The sequence below is a fragment of the Nansenia antarctica genome (genome assembly GCF_963989245.1).
Source record: "Nansenia antarctica genome assembly, chromosome: 1".
In the NCBI taxonomy this organism is placed as follows: domain Eukaryota; kingdom Metazoa; phylum Chordata; class Actinopteri; order Argentiniformes; family Microstomatidae; genus Nansenia; species Nansenia antarctica.
The window spans coordinates 58233073-58258481 of NC_137674.1; the positions used below are offsets into that span (position 1 = coordinate 58233073).

The window sequence follows — 25409 nt, forward strand, 5'->3', positions numbered from 1 at the left end:
AAAAAAATCCACCCTGAAACTTTAATTACTGTACTGGCTGTTAAAAACTCATTCAGCTTCAGAATATGTATGCAGAGAATGTAGAATAGTGTGTTGAGTGCTCTGGCAAATTATAAAGCAACTTGACAGCAAAAGGAGATTTGTGTGCTCATGACTGTTTATTTCATTCCAATTAGATAACACTAAAAAGGTTGACCTTTTGGCATTGTGCCTTTCACTTTCTCTATGTGTTGGATTGTCTATGCCCTTTTGAGCCTGTACAGCGCTGAGTTTCCATCATTTTCTAAAACACTAGCAACTCTGTTGCTCTAGCATAATGGCTGCCATGTAGCACCCAGCCCTCAGAGATGTACAGTAGTTAAAGGCTCTATAGACTGTAAATGAGATAAGAAACTTTACAGTCAATGACACTTGGATATCATTTTTATTGCCACTCCTAAATGGCTCTCATTATCATTACATCATTACATTACAACAATTAAAATTGTAATTAGAGTTTGTCACCTGTGACCAGGAAGGTGCAGCGGCCATTCCCGGCCTCGTTGATGACATCGCAGGTGTATTCTCCCAAGCCCTCTCGGTTGAGACTGCGGACAGTGTACTCCGTCTCGTCTCGCTGGTCCACAAAGTGTCCGGCGTGGAGCAGGCGGTTGCCCAGTCGCCACTCGAACCGCAGCACCCGCGACGGGTGGGCCCGTAGGACCCTGCAGCTCATGGCCACGGGGCGGCCCTGCCCCTGACGCATCTCCAGCGACACCGGCTCCACCGACGGAGGGTCTGGGAGGGGAGGAAACATACTGTAGACTTAAACATACAGAGGGTCTGGGAGGGGACTCAACATACTGTAGACTTCAAACTACAGAGGGTCTGGGAGGGGACTCAACATACTGTAGACTTCAAACTACAGAGGGTCTGGGAGGGGACTCAACATACTGTAGACTTCAAACTACAGAGGGTCTGGGAGGGGACTCAACATACTGTAGACTTCAAACTACAGAGGGTCTGGGGGGGGACTCAACATACTGTAGACTTAAGACTATGCTTTGATTCATTCCACTGTCCTGCCTCCCAGACAGAAATACTCAGACTTATACTAAGGACGGTCTGGACAGGACAGTGGAATGAATCAACTGAATATAATTAGCATTGGAGTCAATACACATTACTGATGGCTGAAAAAAGAATAGACAACAGCTGCAAACGAGTGATGATGAATGCGCACGCAGCACAGAAAAAAAACTAATATTAATTGAAAACTAAAACAACGTTCAAAAGAGAATCAGTCACGCATCGCGTGATAACTGTCTGGTAACAGGATGATTAAGTGTATCTCAAAAACCAAACAAATTGAAAATGAATAAGCTATTCGAAAATCCGACAGGCTTCGCGTCTTCTCTTACACTGACGCCCTCTCCGTGTATTATGCACTCAGTCATCTCCACACGAGGTAAACGCCTGACTCTGGCCTTGGCCCTGACATTTCAGTGTGTTTGTGTGTGCATGCGTGGGTGTGTGCGTGCATGCCTGCTTGTGTGTGTGTGTGTATGTGTGTGTGGGGGGGGGGGCGAGCGGGTGTATGTGCAGAGTTATGAATAACTAGCTCTATTAACGATCCTTGCACTTGACAATCTCATCCAGATGTTTGACAGAAGTCACAGTGGGGTTTTAAAACAACAGCTATGCTGAGGGGGAAAAAAAGAGAATAATATACAAGCTTCTTAATTGCCCGAAATTATTATGCCATATAGAGCGGAGGAGATGCAGAGGTGTTGTGCGTAGCAGAAGCTCCAGGCCAGAGGTAACATGGAGCATAGGTTCACAGAGTTCACATGAGGGATGAGGATCCTAATTTGAAAGCGCATTTAACTTTGCGTACCCTCCAGCCCAAAAATCCTCAGCCCTCAGAAAGAGTTGTTTAATCAAGGGCTTGGTAATATAAATGAAACCCAGAAAGGAAGATGAGATGTCTGCTAGGTAGAAATGGAAGAAAAGAAATGGGAAAAAGAAAAGAAAACAAGAGCACAGACATGTTAGAGGAGGTTTTGATTGCTCTTCAAAGAAGCGAGGCAATTGTTTTTCCTCAGGTTGAAGAGCATCTGTAGTCTAGGCGCGGTGTGTCCGGATGAGAGAAAATGCCTTTCATCTCAACCCGATAAAAACGGCAAACAGTTCCTCCCTCGAGGAAAGCAGACCCTGTGATTTCACCCGGCGGAACGGGTCGTCGCCGTGTCCTAAGGATGGGTTTGAATCTCGACTTATTACATTGAAATTGTTCGGTTGTGTACGGCTGAAGACCATGCCTCTGCTCCGCTGCCTCTCTGAGTGGCACAAGACGAAATTGCAGTAAGTGCAATCCCGTTCAGCGCAGAAAGACAACGGAAGACGGAAACCACTGAAAATGTAGAAAAGTAACTTCATGTGTAACAGAATGTATCGTATAACAAAGGCACACACGCCTCCGATCCCACTACGACTCCTCTGGAACAGCAGCTGTCGAGCGTTCCTCCCTCCCCCCCCCGACCAACCGACAAGGAACAAGCCCTCTGTGGTTTTCCCAGAGCACCTACGCTGTGTGTTTAGTGTTGTGGTGGTGAGGGGGGGGGGGGGGGGGGGGCTGGTGGTGAAGGGGGGGGGGGGCGGGCGTGACGGGGTTGCACGGCTGTTGCACGGCTGTTGCAATGTCACAGGTTTGGGGAGAAACCTTGGTGCTTGGTAATCCATCATCAGTCACCTGTGAATACGTTGGCAGTTATGCAGGGGGAGCGACGTTAAGGAGGGCAGAGGCTGTTCCTCTGGGTTCAGATATAGTAGGCTTCCATCAGAGCACTTATGTACGTAGATGAGGAGGAGGAGGATGACAACGATGGCATAGAGTAGACCATAGACAAAAACCCTGTGCATTGGAGAAGTCTGATAGCACATACTGTAGGTTTGTATGGCAATAGGGCAGCTGTGGTGCAGGAGGTAGAGCTGGCGTCTAACGATCGCAAGGGCGGCAGATCGGCGGTCCGAACCCCGGCTGGCCACATGTCGAGGTGTCCTTGGGCAAGACACTGAACCCCTAATTGCTCCCAATGAGCGGGCCGGCGCCTTGCATGGTAGCTTGCCGCCAATGGTGTGTGAATGTGTGTGTGAACGGGTGAATGAGAGGCCATTGTAAAGCGCTTTAGAATAAGGTGCTATATACTGTAAGTGCATTCCATTTAGGTAGTAATGCTGGAGTTTAGCCGATGAGCTGTTTAAGAGGAGATACAACAACAACAGCAATGTAGGAGAGCCAAAACATTGGCATAAGGCGCATTGGGATAAGGCGCTATATAAGTGCAGTCCATCCATTTGTAGCTTTGTTCTCATTCGTCGGCCATGGAGCAGTTCTGAAGGGAATACTCCAGTGGTAGAATGAGGCGTTGCTCTGTAGTCCATGATCCTTGGATCGATGCAGTCTGTAGACAATATTTTAGAACTCTGTTAAATCTTTCTACTTCTCCGTTGGCTTTTGGATAGTAGACTGAACACTTGTGATGTATGATCTCCCGCTTCTTGAGAAAGTCACAGAACTCAGTGGAGACAAACCAAGGTCCATTAGGCCGGTGCTTTGCATGGTAGCTTGCCGCCATTGGTGTGTGAATGTGTGTGTGAACGGGTGAATGAGAGGCCAGGCTCTCTCTAACCCCCCCCCCCCCCCCCTCTTTCTCTCTCTCTGCCCCCTCCATCCTCTCTCTCCCCCCTCCTCTTTCTCTCTCTCCCCACCTCTCTATCTCCCCCATCCCCTCCTCCCCCCCCATTTCTCTCTCTCCTCCCTCCTCTCTCTCCCCCTCCTCTTTCTCTCCCTCCTCCCCTCCCCTCTCTCTCCCCCGTTGTCCCTCTGTGTCTCTCTCTCCGCCCCCTCCCTCCTCTCTCTCCCCCTCCTCTTTCTCTCTCTCTCCCCCCCTCCTCTCACTCCCTACTCCCCTACTCTCTTTCTCCCCTCCCCCTCTCTTTCTCTCTCCCCCCCCTTCATTCACGTCTTTCTCTCTCTCTCCCCCCCCCACCCCCCACCCCCCTCTCTCTGCCTGTGGGCGTTTTCCCCTCACAGCTCCAGAGACTTGTGGTATGACATTGGGGCTCCACACCTCCTTGCTACAACACAGATTAATATCGTCCTGTCCCTCACTGTTCCAAGCCAGCAAGTCGTACACGACAGGCATGTCACATGCTTTTCACTGCATTGACTTTTCCACAGCCTTCAGCAGCCATTCAGCAGCCACACAGTACATGGTACTTTCATATCAAGGGAAATAAACCACTCTTGAGCCTTGAACCTTTAGAACACAATGTGTCCCATTATTGAGTTTTGATATGGGGAAATAACATTCATTCAAGTCGTCAAACTGATGACATATCCAATAATTACTCATTTACTATTCATAACGATGGAATAACGATGGAATAACGCAGAATAACATCGCCTCGCATCAATGCTCCCTCCCTTTGCACTAAGACACAGTGAACAACAACAAGCCTCTGCATTAGCATATTGTTGTTAAACTTTTAGGGATAATTGATGAATTAAAAAGGTATACAATTAATTATAATCGATGTACATTTTTCAAAACGCTCCACTGTTTCAGAGTCCACTAATGGGGTTACCTCAGCCCAACAGACTGGGCCATAAATTATCCTGTGGTGGGGGGGGGGGGCTAGTTATCCACTGTCTCCTGTTTACAACCGACACATCTGCTGACCTTTGCTCGCTGCGTTCAATTCAATATTGTTCTATGAAAATGGGTTATTCAGTTTCAGTCTGGAAAACGTAGCGTTTGAGCCACGCCGTAATGTGGGAGATTAATTTGCCGGCGTAAGGCTGGGACGATAATGTGATTCACATTAGAGTAGGCCTCGGGGGCAATTGTCGTGGGCTTTATTGGTGCAGAAAGGGAAAATTAATTACAAACAATAATCGTATAATTCCATCCATTATTTGCTATTTTTTCGACAACAGCTCTTTATCCTGCAGTGTCTATTTGATGTATGTCGGAAAGCGAGGCTCTCTCGGGGAGGGGGGAGGCATGGGGGGATTGGGTGGGGTGTTGGATCACACAACTGCAGCAGGCGGTCGGGCGGGCGTAAAGTGGAGGACGTGGGAGACACAAAAGGGGGACCTGAGTCGAACAGGCATGGCTGGCTGAGTTGAGGGCACAGGGGCTGACAGGAGGCAACTCAATTGTTCTAATCTTGAGAGACACAGGTAGTGGCCGAGATACCCCTGTCCTCTATATCCCTTCCCTCTTTTCGCTCGTTCTCTCCATCCACACGCTCTAGGCTTCTCTGAGCCAGTTTGAATAAGAACATTAGAGTTTCACAGCTGGAGATTTTGGCCTCTTCGTTTCTGTTAAAGTGAATATTTCTCGAGCTGCCAGGCGCCTTCCGATGCTTCTACCTCCCCTTCTGGTTTGGCCACTGCCAGGCCAACAGATGCAGGTTTTTACATATCAAAGCTGTTGACTCGTCGAAGCCGTTCCTTCACGCCTCTAATGCTCTTTGCTTCAGAGGACTGTACCTCTGCCCCTTGATCGAGTTACTAAACGCGGATTTGCACATGGCTCGCCACCAAAGGCATGCAGGCTCATGCTGGGGCCTGGAGACATAGGCGGGAAAACTGTCTCAGAGGGATTGGCTCACTCTCGCACAGCAGGAGACAGGCCAAGAGAGAGAGGGAGGAAGGGAGGGAGAGAGAGGGGGAGGGCGAAACAGAGAGATAGAGAGAGAGAGGGGGTGTGTATCATACAGTGGAGGGTTGGCAGTGCAGAGCAGAGGTACTGTAAGAGACCCAGGACTCCAATTTGCGTCCATTAAGACTGCTGCGCACCACACAGTTTCTGTTGATATGGGTGCTAAGTCGGTCATTTCATTCAGCATAGTTTTAGTGTAGAGGTGGAGGGCAGGGTGGGGATTTTTTGAATTTACCCGTTATTTTGGCATTGAGACCAAGATCTCTTTTACAAAGGGGTCCTGAATATACGCAATCATTTACAATCATACATCATACAATATAACTTTTAAAACACAATCAAGAAAAATAAACCACAAGAGGTCCTCGATCAACATTTTAAATTGCCTGAGAGGTCCCAGAATAATGAAATGTAGACCAACTCTACCGATCTGTGCAGTGCATTGCGGATTTACCCAATTCAAGGGTTCATTGAATATGAACACTCCTCGCCGAACATGCGAATATTGGGATGGATCATTATTTCTATTGTTATCAAATAGAATGGCCGTACTTACAGTTGTAGGCAACACATTCAATTTGAAATGAAGTGTCTATGATATCATAATCTAACCACACTGCAAGCGGCTTATTATCATACAGTAACTTTGCGCCTCGAATGCCCTTGGCTGTGCCACGAGCTGTTTTACACCTCCGCAGCGTTGATTATATTCCCTCACACCTTGTCGTTGATTATCCCTTACTAATGTCTGCCGACCCATTATATCCCTTACTAATGGCTGGCCACTTTGGTGTAGTCTTACTTCAGCTGCCCTCAAGCATTTCATTACATTGGGGATGCAATTTGATTACATTCACACATTTCATTCCGTTTCATTTACCTTTCTGTAAATGCTGTCACGACTGTACAGCATGGTTATTAGACTGTACAGCATGGTTATTACAACTGGGTTACAGGCCTACTTAAATGCTGTCACGACTGTACAGCATGGTTATTAGAACTGGGTTACAGGCCTACTTAAATGCTGTCACGACTGTACAGCATGGTTATTAGAACTGGGTTACAGGCCTACTTAAATGCTGTCACGACTGTACAGCATGGTTATTAGACTGTACAGCATGGTTATTACAACTGGGTTACAGGCTTACTTAAATGCTGTCACGACTGTACAGCATGGTTATTAGAACTGGGTTACAGGCTTACTTAAATGCTGTCACGACTGTACAGCATGGTTATTAGAACTGGGTTACAGGCCTACTTAAATGCTGTCACGACTGTACAGCATGGTTATTAGACTGTACAGCATGGTTATTAGAACTGGGTTACAGGCCTACTTAAATGCTGTCACGACTGTACAGCATGGTTATTACAACTGGGTTACAGGCTTACTTAAATGCTGTCACGACTGTACAGCATGGTTATTAGACTGTACAGCATGGTTATTAGAACTGGGTTACAGGCCTACTTAGGCTCCCTGGCAATAGTGGGCACAATATTCAACATAAAAAGACATGCATAGGAGAGTCGGGATGGGGGGGATCATTGTCGAGTGCATGAACCTGTTGAGACCTGTGATTCACAATGATCAGCGGGGGCTATCATGCATGGGGGGGGGGACGTCGTTTATATAGAGTAGGCATACATATTCTTCCTGTAATCTACAGTATACAATGTTTATGATATTATCCTATTTGATAATACCCTATTAAAGACCTGCACGGTTGCATGATTTAATTAGTAATTTGGACATGGTCTTTTAGGTAATATAGTGTACAGAATTTCACAATGTGAGAATAATATACACTAGGCGTATTTCCACATTTATAGAGGATGCACTGGTGGTATGAGGGATTATCCACAACAGTGTGTGACATTGTACAATGGCTCTTGGCAGAAGGACATGTCTTGTAGTCCTTATCTTTACCTGACCCGTTGCTCGTTCGCCTCTGAGTTGCTCTCCAGGTGTGTCAATTCCATTAGTGTCACAAACAGCCATCACACCTTACAGCTGACCCTACCTGTCACCATGGTGACAGGAGCACCAACAGGCAGCAGGGTCTGATGGAGAAGGTGGCCGGTGAGGCTTCAGGTCAACAGAGAACAGCAAGGACTGAATTCACCCATGAGAAAGACCTGTACTTTCTCCTGAGGTTGTTTCTCAAAGGTTATTTGTGCCCCCTATGGGGAAGAAAATAACATCTTTCTTTTCTACTTACTTTTTTAGGCTCTGGAGGAACCTTCAGCTCAACATATATTTTTTTGGTGAGACTATTTCTCTAATCTAGGATTGAACTGGGGCATGATTATTATACACAGACCTGCGGCCTCTCATAAACACTGGGCATTGCTTTTTTAGTATTCAGCTTACATTCTGTATCTGGTGCAGGCCATTTGAATTGATAGTGTACTCTATACTGCTCTATACATGCTGCGTTTGTCATCTAATAATAAGGAGAGGGAAGGTAATTAATTCCAAAGAGAATGATAGAATTGACTATCGTACGTGTGGTTGATTGTTTGTGCTTCATGGTGAGCATTATTGTTATAAATTGCTTTGGAAATAGTCCAGAGCCATTTTGTTTGAATATCTAAAACGTTTTATGTACTGCACTGTTATTAGTTTGAAGTGTCTGAGGAGGAGTGCTGTTTAACATCAAAGCTAGTGGCCATTTTCTTTTTTTCCATCTTCTAAGAGGAACAAAATACACACTTTTCTGTACCATGAGTGAAATCGTATTTGGGTGTTTCATCTTTGTTTCATCCACCATCCATGTTTTTGGATGAAGGCAGCAGTATGTCGTCTGCATGCGTGGCAACGCTAACAGATATTTTCATTAATGGGATTGATTGTAGCGGTTCGCTAAAAAGCTTCTGGACAGGCTTTGAGTTAGTGTCCGCTTGTTATCTTGTTTGCTTTTTTCCCCCAGATCTAATAGTGCTGCTCTAATTGTGCTGCTGAGACAAATGATACATAGAACGAGAGAGTCGCCGTGCTGCCTTCCAACAGCGAGCAAGATCTTGGTGACCTATTGCTGCTGGTGGGAGTAAATTGCTCTCCGCTGAGAGAGAAAAGCGAGGGAAGAGGAGAGAGAGAAGGGAGGGAAGAGAAACTGCACCCATTCATCTCAGCCTCTGAAAGATAGGAAGAACTGAAAAGAGTGCCAGAGTGGAACTACGTGCCTTTTCTGTTTTCCTAGGTACGCATTCAGCATGTGTAATAGGTATACGTACGCCTTCCATACAAATGACCTGGGGTATATTCAAGTGAGCAAAGAATGTGGACAAGTTTAGAGGAAAGGCAGCTTGTAATCTAAAAGCCTTTCTCCATTGTTTTTTAATCATCTCCATCTTGTTCTTTTCATTTATGTTTACCTAAACATCCTCTGTTCCCTCACCTGTCAGTGTTCTGTTTGGGGTGTCGTGGCACAGTGTCGTGGCAGGGAGTCAGGTGCATGATCTGCTTAGTGGCCAAATCCTTTGTTTACCGCTTCGCGGAGTCTGCATCGGTGCGTGGCAAAGCTGCTAACCTTTGATATGCGCTGTCATCACTGCATAATCACAATAAATTCTGGCGAAATTCAACACATTTAGTCTTCAAAGCAAATCAAATCTTCATTAATTTTCCATACAGAGCGCAGTCGTTAATGGCTTAGCACCGACGTGATGGCCATACCAAACTGTACGCAAGAACACAAAAGAGTGAAGGGGAAAAAAGGCCCCTTCCTCTAGAAGTGCTATTGTCATTTGAGTTCGTAATCACTCAGAACTTTGGTTATATTGCCAGACTGATGGGATTAATGTTGGGATTAATGTTTGCTCAATAACGGTCTCTCTCTCTCTCTCTCTCTCTCTCTCTCTCTCTCTCTCTCTCTCTCTCTCTCTCTCTCTCTCTCTCTACAACTGTTCTATAAGTGCATCATAGATGTTTATGCAAAGTGCTTCTTCTGATAAGGCCTTAACGATAGGGTTTCTCCACCTTACTCACCCATACTGTAGATCTCACCCGGTCTTAGGGGTAGAGGGCGTGTGGCGAGAGGATATAGAGGACTAGATTTCACTGTGACATCACACATTCAAATACTCTTAACTAGTTATCCTCAGGTTAGTAAGGCCTCTCCTGGCGAATATTTATTAGAGAGCAAATTATTACATTTGTGTTCATTAAAATGATGTTTTGATGGAGAGATGTGTGGCTAAACTAGCTAACAAACAAACTAACTAACTAACAAACGTACTAACTAACTAACTAACTAACTAACTAACTAACTAACTTGGCCGTGTGAAAAAACAATGGGCCTTCAGCCGTGAAAACTCTATAGCACAGATAATAATAGACTGATCTTAATTTATGGCACACTGAATCAACCGTTTCCTATTTCCTATAATCGCTTGCCAGAGAACGACGCGGCACATTCACTCGCGGCCATGCATGGATTACTTTAATTTCCCTTTCCCATTTCTTTCCCTCTTGAAAAACGTCCATCCCTTAAATGAGTGACACTGCTTTGAATTCCCACCTTTGATTTTAAATATTCCATTCAAATCTACATAAATGAATACAAAATGAATACTAGGGGGAATAAATTAGCCGCCTGCTAATTAGCCACTGAGCCAACTTTGGATGTCACATCTTAAAGAAGGCGTGGGGTTTGAATGGGAGGCAGTCGCTGGGGTCTGAAGCCTGGGGAGGAGTCTACTTTGCAGCACTTTCTGTTCCACACATAGTCAATAATCACTGGGGCTGCTAGCTTCCCCTTTGTGTCCCTGTTAGCTTAGCTGTGTTCATCCTCCTCCAGTGTGAGAGGTGGGAAGGAGGCGTTCCGCCTGTGTCCTCCAGAAACTGACAGTGCCGCAAGAGGACGCGGCTAATTTTAAACCCTTCCCTTCAAAGGAAAATTGGATGGGCGTAGGGTGAGAGAGAAGGGGAAAGCTCCATTTTGGGTAGTGTGATTTTCCCCAAACACATACTGCAGGCACACAGAGACAGATAAAACACACAGACAAACACGCAAACAAACACAAGGAACACAAACACATAATCCTTCCTATTGACACAAACAAACAAACAAACAAACAAACACACAAACGCTATGCTGACTACACCCACGCACATCCGACCGACATTAACCGACTATACTCACACTGCACGATCAGCTCCACCACGGCCTCCCGGGGTTTGACGTTGAAGCCGTTGAACTGGCTGGTCTGGCAGCGGTAGGACCCCGTCATCTCCCGGGACACGTTGACGATCCTCAGCACCCCGTCATAGCTCTCCGTCTGCATGCTCCCGTCCGACATGGGCACCTCCTTGTCGGCCCGAGACCACAGGATGATGGGCTTGGGCTTCCCTGAAACAAGGCACTCCAGCTCCACCGTCTCGCCCTCCCGAACCACCAGGGGCGACTTGCCCCGGGGCACTGTCAGGTTGGGGGGAACTAAGAAAGAGAAAAACAGAGGAGGGACTGATATGGGGCTCTAGAAAGTCGTTGGGCTTGGTAAGACGGAATGATCGACTGGGGGGGATCGGAGAGGAGGGGGGAAGCGAATGAGCATCCATGTTGCGATGGAGGTTTGAGTCTCAGTTACACACACACACACACACACGCTGCCTGTATGGGGGACAGCTTGGATCTATGAGTCTGAGCACGTATGCAAACACAACCGTCATGGTGGTCAGCAGTGAAAGGGTTACACTGAAGTAAGCAATGGCAAACAACGGACAATGCGATGAGGAGCTGACACACGCATATACTATTGTCTACGTCATTAACATCAGTGAGCTGTTTTACTGACTTCCGATAACATCATGGGAACAGACTCCTGACTGTCACACTCCTCTCCTCAACACACACAAGGCTCAGTCTACAGGCTCTAAAGGAGACAACCTTTGTCGTCACTGTCTCCATCATTAGCAGCAACTAAGCAGTAACATTCACCTCCTCATTATCATCATTATCCTTGTGATCTTCATCATCATCATCATCATCATCCTTCAGAAACAAATAATGTTGTCAACGAAAATCCTCGTTCACAAAGGCGACTTCATTGACTTCATCCCTATGAGCGCCACACACACACACACACCTTCACACAGACTTCATCACTATGAGCGCCACACACACACACACACACCTTCACACAGACTTCATCACTATGAGCGCCACACACACACACACACACCTTCACACAGACTTCATCACTATGAGCGCCACACACACACACACACACCTTCACACAGACTTCATCACTATGAGCGCCAATGCGTTTTAACATGGTGTGATTTTTATAATTGAAACAAGTGTTCAGTAAACATGTTTGTAGCACCCCTCCTTGTGTGAATTGGCGACAATTATTCAAATGTCTGTATGTCAAGTGGATTAACGAGAGAGAATAAATACAACTCATTATTTGTTCCTGTCATTACAATGTCATAGCTGTCTGGACGGTTTGTCAGATGATGAAAGGTTTGAAAGGGGGATTGATATAAAACAGGATTTATTTTTATAGGCAGAGGAGAGACATTTATACCAGTCTAAGTCTTATTGGACTATACTGATAGTAACAGCATTGTCAATGACATAAGTGTGAAATATTTTCAATTGTCAATTGTTTTCTATCATTTACACTTATGCAAATCACCAATGCGACATAAAACGTGTCAAAATGCGTGACTATCATGCACAGATCGATTGATAGGATGAAACTTAAGTTGTGAATGAATCGCGAGAGTCAATGCTTTTCTACAACACTTCTGATGACGTATCAGGGTCTGGAAGGGTTGTCCCATTTCATAGGGGAAGATTACAACCACTATGCCTTGTGGCTCTGTTCCAAGGCCTTGGCTCCAAAGTGAGTGGCACTCCATAACGAGCCGTAGGGGTAGGAAAGGGAAACAGTCTTGTGTCTTTGAATGAGGGAGGGAGTCCAAGCCACATCAAAGGGGGAGAAAAAGTGTCCCCTCACAGAGACAGTATCAGATTACCCTATCTTCAATAGATTTGGATGCAAAATGCAAAAATCAACAAATGCTAAATAGTACAATCTACACATCCAGACTTGAGATATTGTCATTTCAGCACTGTTCTAAATGGACATAATATACCATCACAGCCAACTGGTCAGGAAAATCACCCCTAGGAAACTCAACAGGTAGGAAATCATACCCAGCTCTACTAATAACGAAATCACACTCCATCAGCTTAACATAAGAACATCGCTCTGCCACTCAAGCCATATTCAAGTCATATCCAACAACTTGCAGTATGATGATGATGATGATGATGATGATGATGATGATGATGATGATGATGATGATGAAATAACAGGCAATCTGACCCAGAAAAAGAATATAACCATATCTCTTCTGACCCCATTTTCTCTATTTGATGTTCGGTCTCCTAAATGGAGGCAATGATTGTACTATTTCACCATGGGTTGTATTGACTCACTGGTCGTGTTTTCAGTTAACATTCGTTGAACTGAGGCTTCCTACAGTATGATGTCAATCAAGAAAAAAGCAAGCCAATACTAACTGAATTTGAACATCCAGCCCACTTAAAAGAGTTGACTGAGGACAAAGTGAATAGTCAGTAGGAGTCCATTAAGTCATTATGAAATTAATAGCATCAGTTGCTAATCAACAACTGATGCAAGTGAGCACTTAAAATGCCATTTAAGCACTCAAAAGTCTATTGTGAATGACTTATTAACAATAGTGTATACCGTATGCATTTTTAAATAATAATTTTAACTAATAACAGAAACAAACAGCACTAAACCAAAACAGAATAGGAAAAACACAGATATTTTCTGTGACCAACATTCAAATGATGCCTCCAATGGCAACAAAAATGTCAACCCCATGCCATTTTTGTTTGCATGGCCAATTGTCCCCCTTTTCTAAATGTTTTCTAAAACTCAAAAAAAATGTTTTGAAAAGGCATTATTGTCGCGGATCGACAGCATTGGCTGGCAGCAAGGCCATTAGAGAGTTGACGTGAGGCATATTCACCGAGCTTCTATCATTACACCCAGACTCTCTATGTCCCAGACCTGAGAGGCAATTACAGCTGCTGGGCTTCTAATTTTGGCCAGCGAACCTCACCGTAATAAAACCCTGTGTAGCAGCTGCCATTGTCCTCCTCTGGAAACACACACAGACACACACATACACACTCACGCATGTGCGCACACACACACACACACACACACACACACACACACACACACACACACGTATACTTTCTCTCTGCTGAAAGGCAGGCATGTTAGCCATGTGTACCGGTAACTACCGTGTGTGTGTGTGTGTGTGTGTGTGTGTGTGTGCTCGTTGGCCATGTGTAACTACTGGGAGGTGAACAGACAATGTAACCGTGGGTGACTGACTGCTGAGAGGTTCCATGGACTCACAGAGCCTGCACTGTATTGTCTGTATTTTCACATTGTGCCAATGTAGTCTAAATGCCAGCTTTCAGAGTTTTTCCAGTGTGTTTCCGGGGTGTGTGTGTGCGTGTGTGTGTGTGTGTGTATTTGTGTGTGTGCCCCCAGCAGTGGTGCTCCACAAGCTCTACATTTCAGAACGAGCTGGTCTCCCCGACTACTGTCGCCACGCTGTGATCTCGCCCTCAAAACTACATCAGAAAGCCTGTGGTTCTGTTGTCGATGTTGGCCATAAAAAGACTCTTTCAAAAAGACTCTGTGTGTCTCCATGTGTGTGTGTGTGTGTGTGTGTGTGTGAGTGTGTGTGTGTATGGAGTTTGATTTCCCTGCAGACAACTAGAGCCAGGCAGGACTGGACCCCTCTGTAAGGCCCCTACAAGCCCAGTCATCTCTGGGGTCTCAGCTGGGATGTTTCCTGTGTCTGGATACTGATTGCTGGAGCCTTTCAGGAGGAGCCATCACCACCACACCAGACACTTGGCACTGGGAGCCGGCTGCAAAATGTGGATATTTCTGGCACTTTTCTCTCATTTTGAGTCTGAGTGAGCAACCATTGTTTTTTCGGGAAAAATACGAAACATCTCTACTGCCCCTTTGGATGAGTACCGTGACATCACTACCCATCACCATGGCAACACAGTGCTCTCAGAGGTCCCCTGTGTGCATGTGTGTGCGTGTGTGTGTGTGTGTGTGTGTGTGTGTGTGTGATGCTTGGCTGTCCTGAGAGGCTTAGTGTGCTGATAGATTGCAGGGCACAATTTTATCCGCAGGGAAGCTAACGCCACAGGAGGAAACTGTGCACTTCGGGGTATCCCTCAAGGTACTAATGTCACCCATGTGTGTGTGTGTGTGTGTGTAGTGTGTGTGTGTGTGTGTGTGTGTGTGTGTGTGTGTGTGTGTGTGTAGTGTGTGTGTGTGTGTGTGTGTGTGTGTAGTGTGTGTGTGTGTGTGTAGTGTGTGTGTGTGTGTGTGTGTGTAGTGTGTGTGTGTGTGTGTGTAGTGTGTGTGTGTGTGTGTGTAGTGTGTGTGTGTGTGTGTAGTGTGTGTGTGTGTGTAGTGTGTGTGTGTGTGTGTGTGTGTGTGCGTGCGTGTGTGTACCACATTAATGACAATAACAATAATATTATGGTCATTTAACTGCTTGATGAGCATCCATAACCCCGAGAGCTAATGGCCAAGCTTTAGCTCAGTGGGCCAAATTAGTTAAGTCGGTTACGGTTTAATATCTTGCTGCTCACACAAGCACCACACTCCAACCACAAGAAGAAACACAATAGGAACAGTAGGTAAAAGAAACCCACACACACGCACGCACACGCGCACACACACACACATGCACACACACACACACACACAAGCCCACGATGAGTCAATGTGTCAACCAGCATTATTTTTATCAGGGTCAGTGAACCTAATGCCAAGAGCAGCACATCACAGAAGACAACCGCCAGCGGCCATGACATTTCACTACAGTCACACTGATACCACGGTCAGTCAGATTAGAACCACTCACATCCAGTTAGAGTAGGAGACAGGGCTGGGACGGTTGAACTGAGGACGGAGGGGACGGGGGGAGGACGGGACATTAAAACACATTAGAAGCAGTCTCAAACCGGTTCTGCCGGGCTAGTGGATCTACTGTAGCTTCGGCTGTTGTTCTTCTTCTATAACACTTTTTTTCCCCCTTTCATCCACCGTAGTTAATTGATTTGCTTAATTTATTAACCGGAGTAATTTATTTGAGAGTGAGAGTTGCCCTGTGTGGTTGGTCCATGTGTATGCATTGGTTGCTGATTAGAAAACGGCTTATCAGGAACAGATTAATTCCTTAACCATGGGGAGAGAGGTGACTTTCAATCCCTATAATTATTTCTTTTAATCAATTAGGGACTGAAGTGAAAGTGGACACCAGTAGATCTTGCAGCTCTCTCGGACAGGGCTGGACATTTCTCTGGTACAGTAAATATAACACCCAGAAAGCATAGTTCTTATTACGGTCTAAACTGCATGTTGTACAGTACATTACCCAAAGAGTACTGGGAGTTCTTCTAGAATTCTGGAACGTTCATACTGTTCCGTTTGGCTAAGAGACAATCAATGCCAGGAATGTCAAGTTGAATGAAGGCATGCCAGAGATCCCATAGCAGGTTCTTCTCTCAAGCCTTCCCTTACTAAACACACGTTTAACGAACAGGCTAATGGGTTAATTAATCTCCTTATCTCTGGTACAAACCTCCAGCCCCCCCCCGCCCCCTCTCTCTATTTCTCTCTCTTACTCTCTCTCTTTCTCTCTACAGCTTCATTAAAAGGGGAGACTAAAATGAAGATGGATTGCGTTTTACCCCAATGCATGTAACTGGAGACTCATTCCTCCTTTCTTCCATTCCTGCGTCCCTGCATATCGTGGTTCTTTAATCCTGGCAGTATCGGATGGGGAGATCTGTGCTCTCGTTTGGCTAGTGCTCATGAATACAACATTAGCTGTCTTAGTGCTCAAAAGAGAAAAAATAACTAGTTAATGAGTGTGTCATGATTGTAAATATTAGCACTATTTTGCAGGGGGGGGGGGGATAATGAAAGCTGTATATAAAAAGTTGAAAGTTGTACAGTAAGTTATGAAGAACATTAATATTCTCTCTGTGGGGTTTTGGATAATAAGGATCACATTGGCTGGGAACGGGAAGCAGCACGGCAGGGGTTGGGGCCGGGGCTGAGAGTAAACTCCTCAGGGCTCAGGATGGAGATACTTTAGGCTCAATCTCTCTCCAAATACTTCCTCAGCATGAAACCCTGGCAGACCTGCAGTGTAATCTCCTCTTAACCCTTTTATTAAGACTTCTAATTGCTGCTTGGCTTCTCTCTTCAGGGGAGCAGGCTGTGGAACAAAGACAGGGCTTAGATACCCCAAACACACCGTGAGGTGGACGGCGAAGACCAACCTAACCGGCTTCTGTGAAGAGATGCACCACCATCAGTTCCTCATCAACACGGCTGAAATGTGTGTCGCAAAAACAAAAGAACACTCTTTTGACACATCCAAAACAGCTGCTAGTAGCTAGCAAGCTAAGAAGACACATCGCTATGAACATCCAACTGCATGTTTAGCACATAAACTGAAAACACATAACTACACATAATTAGATGATCACACACGTCCTAAAACGTAAGTTTGTTTACAAGCCATTTATCACTTACCCAGTAGCCTACGGCAGACAATACAGTGAATCCAATTTACGAATGATTAGTTATTATTTAAAAACTGTTGTTTGTTATATCGAGTGGGCTCTTCAACACTCTTTTTTTGGTCATTTGCGCGACTTGAGAATTGCCGACATGCAGACCTTTTCAAAAGACTGTGTCACATTTGGCCTGTGAAGACTTTTCTCCAAACACGGATCGTTCCACAGCACTTCTTTACAACACTTCCAGAAGATTCCCCATTCTACATCTTAAAAAAAACTAAAAAACCGCCTTAATCACATCTAAGAAAACAACTAATCTTGCATATGTTACACGATCATAAAGAACAGATTTATTCTGTTATCTCCTCTTTCAGAGCATTTGCACATTAAAGAGCACAGTGTTTCTGCGTCTGTTGGCATCGCCCAGGTCCTCCAAAAAAGAAGAAGGCTGCACTACTTAAAAGATAATGAGGAAACAAACACAGCAGGTACGATTGATCCCACTGTTTTATAGCATGGGGGATTATCAAAGGATTATCTTACGCTAATTATGCGCGAAGGTCGACAACAGGCTTTCATCTTGCTGCTGTGAGTGGCAGGAAAGTGTGAGCGTGTGTATGTGTGTGTGTGTGTGTGTGTGTGTGTGTGTGTTTTGAGTTTTGCTTCTGCAAGCTTCTCTCTCTACTATGAATGAATCAATGAATGAATGAATGAATGGTCTTTATTGTCATTAATATAGTACAGGTACCATACAACGAAATTTGTGAGGGGGGGCTCCCCTGGTGCTAGAAAAAAATACTAAAAACAAGAAGGGAAAAGAGCTGGTTTACATAAATAAAGGCTATATACACTATCCACTATACTATACTATACAAATAAAACACTGTGCTGTACTCTATGCTATGCTATAAATATCCTAACATTTCCTATCTCTGAACCTTATGTGCACGAGGGTTGTCATATTGCACATAGTATTATTGCACATTCATTTAAAGTGTCGCAGTTTGCAGGTTTGAAATGTTCACAGTTGTGTTTCAGTATTGCACTTGATTACAATCTAGTAGCTGCCATCAAATTGTCTAGATTGTCCAGGGCCTAGAACCTAGGTCTTTGCTGTGTTCAGGGCCTGAATGGCCCTAGGGTAGAAGCTGAGCTTCAGTCTATTTGTCCTTGCGGACATGGTCCTGAACCGCCTGCCCGAGGTCAGCCGAACAAAGTGTTCGTTCCCAGGGTGGGATGGGTCTCTGGAGATCTTGGAGGCCTTCCTGAGGCAGCGTGTGTTGTACAGCTCTTCCAGAGAGGGGAGGGGGGCGCCGATGATCTTCTGGGCCGATCTCCCGACTCTCTGTAGCGCTTTCCTCTCTGCGGCTGTGCAGCTGGAGAACCACACGCAGATGCAGTAGGTGAGGATGCTCTCCACTGTGCAGCGGTAGAAGGTCACAAGCAGCTCCTGTTTGAGGTGGTATTTCCTGAGGACTCTCAGGAAGTAGAGCCGCTGTTGTGCCTTCTTGATGATGGCTGCTGTGTTGGTCTTCCAGGACAGGTCATCCTGTATGTGCACCCCCAGGAATCGGAGAGTTGAGACTCTCTCCACGCTCCCTCCATCGACGAGCAGGGGCTGGACCTCAGATTTTTTCCTCCTGAAGTCCACGATGATTTCCTGGGTCTTTGACTGGTTCAGCAGCAGGTTGTTAACCTTGCACAGCTTGCCCAGCTGCTCCACCTCATCCCTGTACGCCGCCTCGTCCCCCCCCGAGATGCAGCCCACCACGGTGGTGTCGTCTGCAAACTTTATGATGGAGTTGCTGGGGTGGACGGGGGTGAAGTCGTAGGTGTAGAGGTTGTAGAGGATGGGGCTTAGCACGCAGCCCTGGGGGGACCCAGTGCTGAGTCTGAGGGCTGTGGAGGTGTGGGAGCCCACCCGCACCCTCTGGGGGCGGTCAGACAGGAAGTCCTTGATCCATGCACAGATGGAGTGTGGTAGTCCCAGGTCTAGTAGTTTGGTCACTAGCCTGTCTGGAAGGATAGTGTTGAAGGCAGAGCTGAAGTCCACAAAGAGCAGTCTCGCGTAGCTGTTCCCCCTCTCCAGGTGGGATAGAGTGGAGTGGAGAGTCGTCGCGATGGCGTCCTCTGTGGACCTGTGGGCTCTGTAGGCGAACTGGTATGGATCCAGGTTGGGCGGGAGGCGTGTGACTATGTGGGCCCGGACCAGTTTCTCGAAGCACTTCATGATGATTGGTGTGAGTGCCACCACTCTGATTGGTGTGTACTACACCCTCTGTCAGCACAGATGCACACACACGGCGCACACATGCACACGCACGCAGGTAGGCAGGCACGCACGCACGCACGTGCACACACACACACACACACACACACACACACACACACACACACACACACTCACAAATATATCAGCATAAGACAAGACACATCAAATCTGCAGCAAACATTGTCTTTGAGGGTCCAGCTCCCCCTTGGGAATTCTGTGTTCGTTTGGGAGGAGAGAGTGACAACAGAATTCAAAGTGAAATCAGAGTGTCTCTCTACGACGGGGAATCGATCAGGTCACACCACCTTTAGTGGCGCAGATGAGAGATAATGACCAGAGACAAGACCACATTAGCCTGTGGTCGGAGCCCGTTGGTTGCCCCCTCACCCCGCCCAGCTCTATTCTATTCTCATACCACAACTATCAAACCATGAACCTTCAACTCAACCACAAAGCTAGTACTATCTACCCCACTATCCAACCCTAAACCTTCAACTCAACCACAAAGTAGCTAGTAATATCTACCCCTAAACCTGCTATTCAATCAAATAATAAACCCCTAAAACTATAATTCAGCTCATTGACTATATCCCTCTCCACAGGCTCACTCTACTGGTGAACGTGTAGCTACACCTCTCAGTACCATTAGGGCTAAAGAAGCCAATATTGTCTTCTCATCACTAAAACATCCATAACTACTTTCTATACTACCATAAACAAAAGTGGATGAATAGATTGTACCATAAACATGCTGTATGTAATGTAGGCAATGTTAGTCGCAGAGATGGTAGTAGCAGCCAATTAGATGGTAGGAAAGAATGGATGTTTAGTTGAATATTATTTGGCTTATATAGAGCAGTTACTGTACACCTTACTGGTTTTCAAAGAGCCAGTCCATTAGGCACTACAAAAGTGTTTGTGTGTGTTGCAGTGGTTTGTGTAATAGATAAACTGACACTATGTGTGTTTAGGAGCTGTCACTGTGTATTAAAGTAATACCATATATGTGTTACTCTAATGTGTGAATGGAATGATAGGACGTGTGTGTGTGTGTGTGTGTGTGTGTTTGTGTGTGTGAGTGTGAGTGTGTGTGTAGCACCGTTTCAGGAACATGTGCGTATTGGTGCAGGGGTGTGTTTGGCGGAGGTATGTACACTGCAGCGTTGAGGCAGAGGTGTGTGAGACTCACCAGTAGTGGAGGAGATGTTGACGTCGATGCTGATCTCTGGGATGCCCCCTCCCTTCAGGGCGGCCACACACGTATAGGTGCCAAAGTCAGTGAACTTCAGGTCGATGATATCCAGGTTGGTGGTCCCAGGAGAGATGTCAGGGTCTGTCTGAGTGATCACCATTCGTTCGGAGCTCCGCAAGGCCCGTCCATTCTTCAGCCAACCAAATGTCAGCTCCTCCGGGGGCGTGGCCTCCACCTGGAAGTTACATTGAGGTTTATGTTTTTGTTTACAACAAATACATGTTAGTATGTACTGGTGGTAGTGGGTGTAGTGTAGCAGTGTTGGAGGGGGGGGGGGATTGAGTGTACTGCACCTGGCAGGAAATCTTGACCTCACGGCCGATCTGTATGTTGTCATCGTTGTGGTATGGGTCAGGTGTGATCCAGAAACGACCCTTCTTCAGTGCTATTGAGTTAACACACACACACGCACACGCACACACACACACACACACACACAAATCAGTTGAACAGTCCAACAAGGTTGGAGACACTACAGGGTCAACCACAAAGCAAAACAAGTCTGCAAACATTTGGAAACGGGTTTGAATACAACAACATTTTGTGGAATGCTGATAAGGCACAAATATGTCTGCCTGAGGATTTGGTTTAATCCAATCACCTCTGTCTCTGCTTCACTGATTGCATTGAATGATACAACCATAGGGGTAATCCCGATTCCCGACACAGGGAACTATGTAACACTGAATCGCAAAAATGCATTAGTTCTGGCAAGCCAGCTAACGTTAACATTACATTTGCTAGGACTTGACAAGTAGCGACAGTACATTGTACAAACATTAAACACTGCTATTTTTCTTCTTCTTTTTCTTTCTTCTGTAGAAATTGTATGGCGCTTGGCAAACAATGATTAGGGTGCATTACCGGCCCTTATATTACTAGACTGGAGTGTGAAGTAGAGACTCCTGAGCGTTATGTTTCGAAACCTGTCATCAAGTCCTGTATCCCTACGGAAGCCAAAAAACTAAATGATCGTTCGCTCAGCAATAGCTTCGTATCACACATACTGTACACCCCCTGCCCCCACAAGCTCTCTCCCTATGATATTTCCTACAGGTGAACAACATATGCTCAACTGTTTCCCTCCGCTTAAGCACCGCTGTGACAAAACAACTTTTTGTATACTGTATGTGCTCCGGTTCCTTCCTGCAATTCTCAGCTCTCACAATAACCGTGGGGAAGACTACTAGTTCAATTTCCTGTAGTGACAACCTGTTTTTCCCTATGGTTACGCTCATGTTGCAGGTCACTTCGAACTGAACATTTTCGTTCCCTACGGATTGGAACTACCCTTAAAATGGATGAATACCCTGGGGCAGAGCCCTGTGCAGGAAATGACTGCCCGTTTGGAACACACCCAGAGACACAAATACACAGACAGACAGACAGACAGAGATACACAGGCTGTAGCTGTGGATCTAGGCAAAAAAAAGATCTAATAGAATATCAACTACAGCTAATCAAGTTCAGTTCTGTCTCCCCAGCACAGCTCTTCTGAATGAAAAAAGAAGATAGTGATTTCATTATAATGCATGTTGTATTGTTTCCAAACCCTGTGCCTACAGTACAATCCATCTCAAAAAGTGACGGCACCACAGAAAATCGTTTCATCTAGCAATTCCCTGGTGACATTATCATATTCAGTTTGGCGAAAGGGAAAATGAAAACAAAACCTGCATGTCAGATTTAAACACAGGAAATTGATTGTGCAAAACATTGGGATTCTGTGCCTGGCTGCTCAGAGGGAGAGTGACACACGCCTCCACAGGATGAGACGAGACTCCGTGTTTTAAATCAATGTCAGGCAGGCGGATAAAGCTATTCCTGACACGTCTCAGACATGTTGGAATCATGTCAACATAGTTCCCTGCAAGGGTTGTTTTCATTGCAATTGAGCATATAGTCATATTATATAGTTAATTCAATTCAGTACGTCTGTGTTGGCATAGAAACGGTTTAGCAATCGCAACATGGCATTCATGTATGACCTTTATGAATCAAACATAAGGTGTTATTAACAAAACACCGGATGTTTCCCTCTGTAGAGTTTTACTAGTACAGCTTGTGATCAGGTGTATTACAATTACATTCCCTGGAGGCCAAATAACATTTAATGTAGCCTATGCTGGAAGTGTAACATATTCAGCAATGGAATACAGAAATGGAACTACAAAACAGACTGTTTTGTGTCATTTCTGTACATCTTTATCTGCGGTACACACCAGCAGAGACGTTATCCCAAAGGAGCATTATTTAATCCAATCATTTCCTAGTGTGTGTGTGTGTGTGTGTGTGTGTGTGTGTGTGTGTGTGTCTGTTTCATTGTACTGTCACAGACTGTGGATAAACATTGGATTATCCAGTCTACTCTCTCACACTCCTGTGGATCATATCTATTCTCTGTCCACAGACCTCCACGGATGACTCCCTCTATGGATCAACTCTTTCCTAAACTCAACTCGTCTCCATCAAAACATTCTCCTCCACTCTCCAGAACTCTACTGCCCTTTCACTAATCCCTCTAGTCAGCCCTCTCAGACCTCTGGTACTTGACTATACAACACTGTTAGCTATGTACCTACTATGCTTAAGTCCTGTGGCCTTTATCGAACCTGCCTTTTTTACCTACTAAAAGAGCCGCCTTTACAATGTTCAAGCTGCAATTTACACACAACGACCACTAGTTGGCCGCTCGTAAATTAGCCTGTTTCCTACACAGAAGAACGGCAAAATAGCTTTATATTAGCTTATCCTGTGTGATTTTGAAAATGTAAGGATACTGGGTGGTAGAACGCACATATCTATCATGACAAAGTCATGAAAGGAGGGTCCTGACATGTTATCGAGTGCAAAGATATAACATTTTTATATGACCCCTCATGGGTGTTAATGGAAACTCAAACTGCATACACCTGTTTACCTCTCTTAGACCCTAAATGACCTACATTCCTCCATCTGTCTCTGCCCGCCCCCTCTCTCCGTGTCTCTCTGTCTCTGTCTCTCTCTCTAACTCATCACATTTAAGTCAAAGTTGCATATGTCAGGCGGACGAGTGGTCAAGTTCAACACTCTCTGGATAACTTGTTCTCTACTGGCTCATTTACTCCATCCCTCCCAAACAACTCTGCAAACACTCCTCCTAACGAGTCCCTCTGGGGCCATTATACAGCCTGACACAGCAAGACCGGCCTCAGCCAAACAGCAGCCTCCTTCTCCAGCTCAAGGAATAACTTGAACCTCTCTCACACACTCTCAGATCTAGGGTAAAATGTACCCCTCACCCAAATTGAAACAAACAACGGTAGTCAGTAGACCATAAATGAACCATGTCACGTCAAATTAGTCATCGATGTCAACGACTTCGAGACGATTCAGGCATGACGTGTCAAACGTGTCCGTTTAGGGTCTGTTGACTTCCAATGTTTTTTTGGGTTAAACATGCTATCGATTAGCGGTTAGCGACAGTGTCCAGATAAACAGAACCAATGTTCGGATTGAAGTGGGGGCTATGTCTATTGACTCCTTTCTAGGTAAAGAACCAAATATGTAATTGTGTCATTTGGGTGAACTACCGCTTTAATCTAGTCAGATACTGTATTGTGGCCTGTATCCCAGTAAATACGACAACACAACATTGAACTTGTGCTCCCCGTTGCCCCGGCCACAGCCATGCAGTGACTCAGCCAGGCAGACTCCATTACTATGCAGTACTGTACCCGATGTCGGGTCGGCCCGACTGTACGTGTGCTCATGCATATTTCATTAAGATCCTCCTTGCGGCTTCTTCTACACTGAATACACTCCTATTCTGGAAGCTTGTCTGAGCACCCGAAAGGCTGGGAGTTACATCACCGTTAATGGAGTCACGTTTGTGTACCAGACAGATAAGTGGTCACTGCCTGCTTCCTCGTTGCCGTGGCGATGGCCGGAGACTGCTGTGGTGGCTAAAAATGCTCCTCTCTTTTATGCCACAGTATTCACGGTACAGTGGTTGAACATCGAGGTCAGCGGCCTGCTAAATGGGACCGTCGTGCACACTATGAGAGGGGAGCCAAGCACTTCCCCCGCCCGAAAGGCGGGGGGAGACACTTTCCTGGGTGAGGTAGTGATGTCATGGCTGCCCGCGCCCTGTCCCCACAACCCTAATCATCGTAAAGGCTATCAATCATTAACAAGGCCGTCGCTGAGAAACAGAACTTTCCCATTCACTGGCGGGGAACGCGAACATGGCTTGTGTCTGCCGCCTGTTATATTATAGTTAACACTTCATTCACATATTATAAGACCACGGTATGGTGTGTGTGTGGTGTTAGCTAGCGAAGGCTGTCGACAGACAGTGAAGAGCCCAGCCAAGGAACTAGACTGAAAATGTGTCTCGCTCAAAATGGGTGATTTGGCTTATTAAGAAGAAACACCTCAGCCAAATGGAGCGGGAGAGAGAGAGGAGATAAAACAATCAAAGACAAAACAAGCTCTGAAACAGGAAACCCACTGCATTTAAAAAAAGCATTGTACTGTGAGCACCACGGCGCAAAAGAGAGTTAACGTACACA

At 45.7% G+C, this 25409-nt stretch overlaps 1 protein-coding gene across 1 annotated transcript in view; it reads right to left on the reverse strand.

Moving 5' to 3' along the window:
* The window catches only part of LOC308175418 (MAM domain-containing glycosylphosphatidylinositol anchor protein 2), a gene marked incomplete at both ends in the record, with an annotated part of 202491 nt that overhangs the window by 31273 nt on the left and 145809 nt on the right, over nucleotides 1-25409 (reverse strand). The window contains 4 exons of the mRNA XM_080550231.1: nucleotides 505-777; nucleotides 10853-11146; nucleotides 20794-21031; nucleotides 21150-21241. Of these exons, the coding sequence (XP_080406357.1) occupies nucleotides 505-777; nucleotides 10853-11146; nucleotides 20794-21031; nucleotides 21150-21241 (897 nt within the window). The remainder of the gene's footprint in view (nucleotides 1-504; nucleotides 778-10852; nucleotides 11147-20793; nucleotides 21032-21149; nucleotides 21242-25409) is intronic.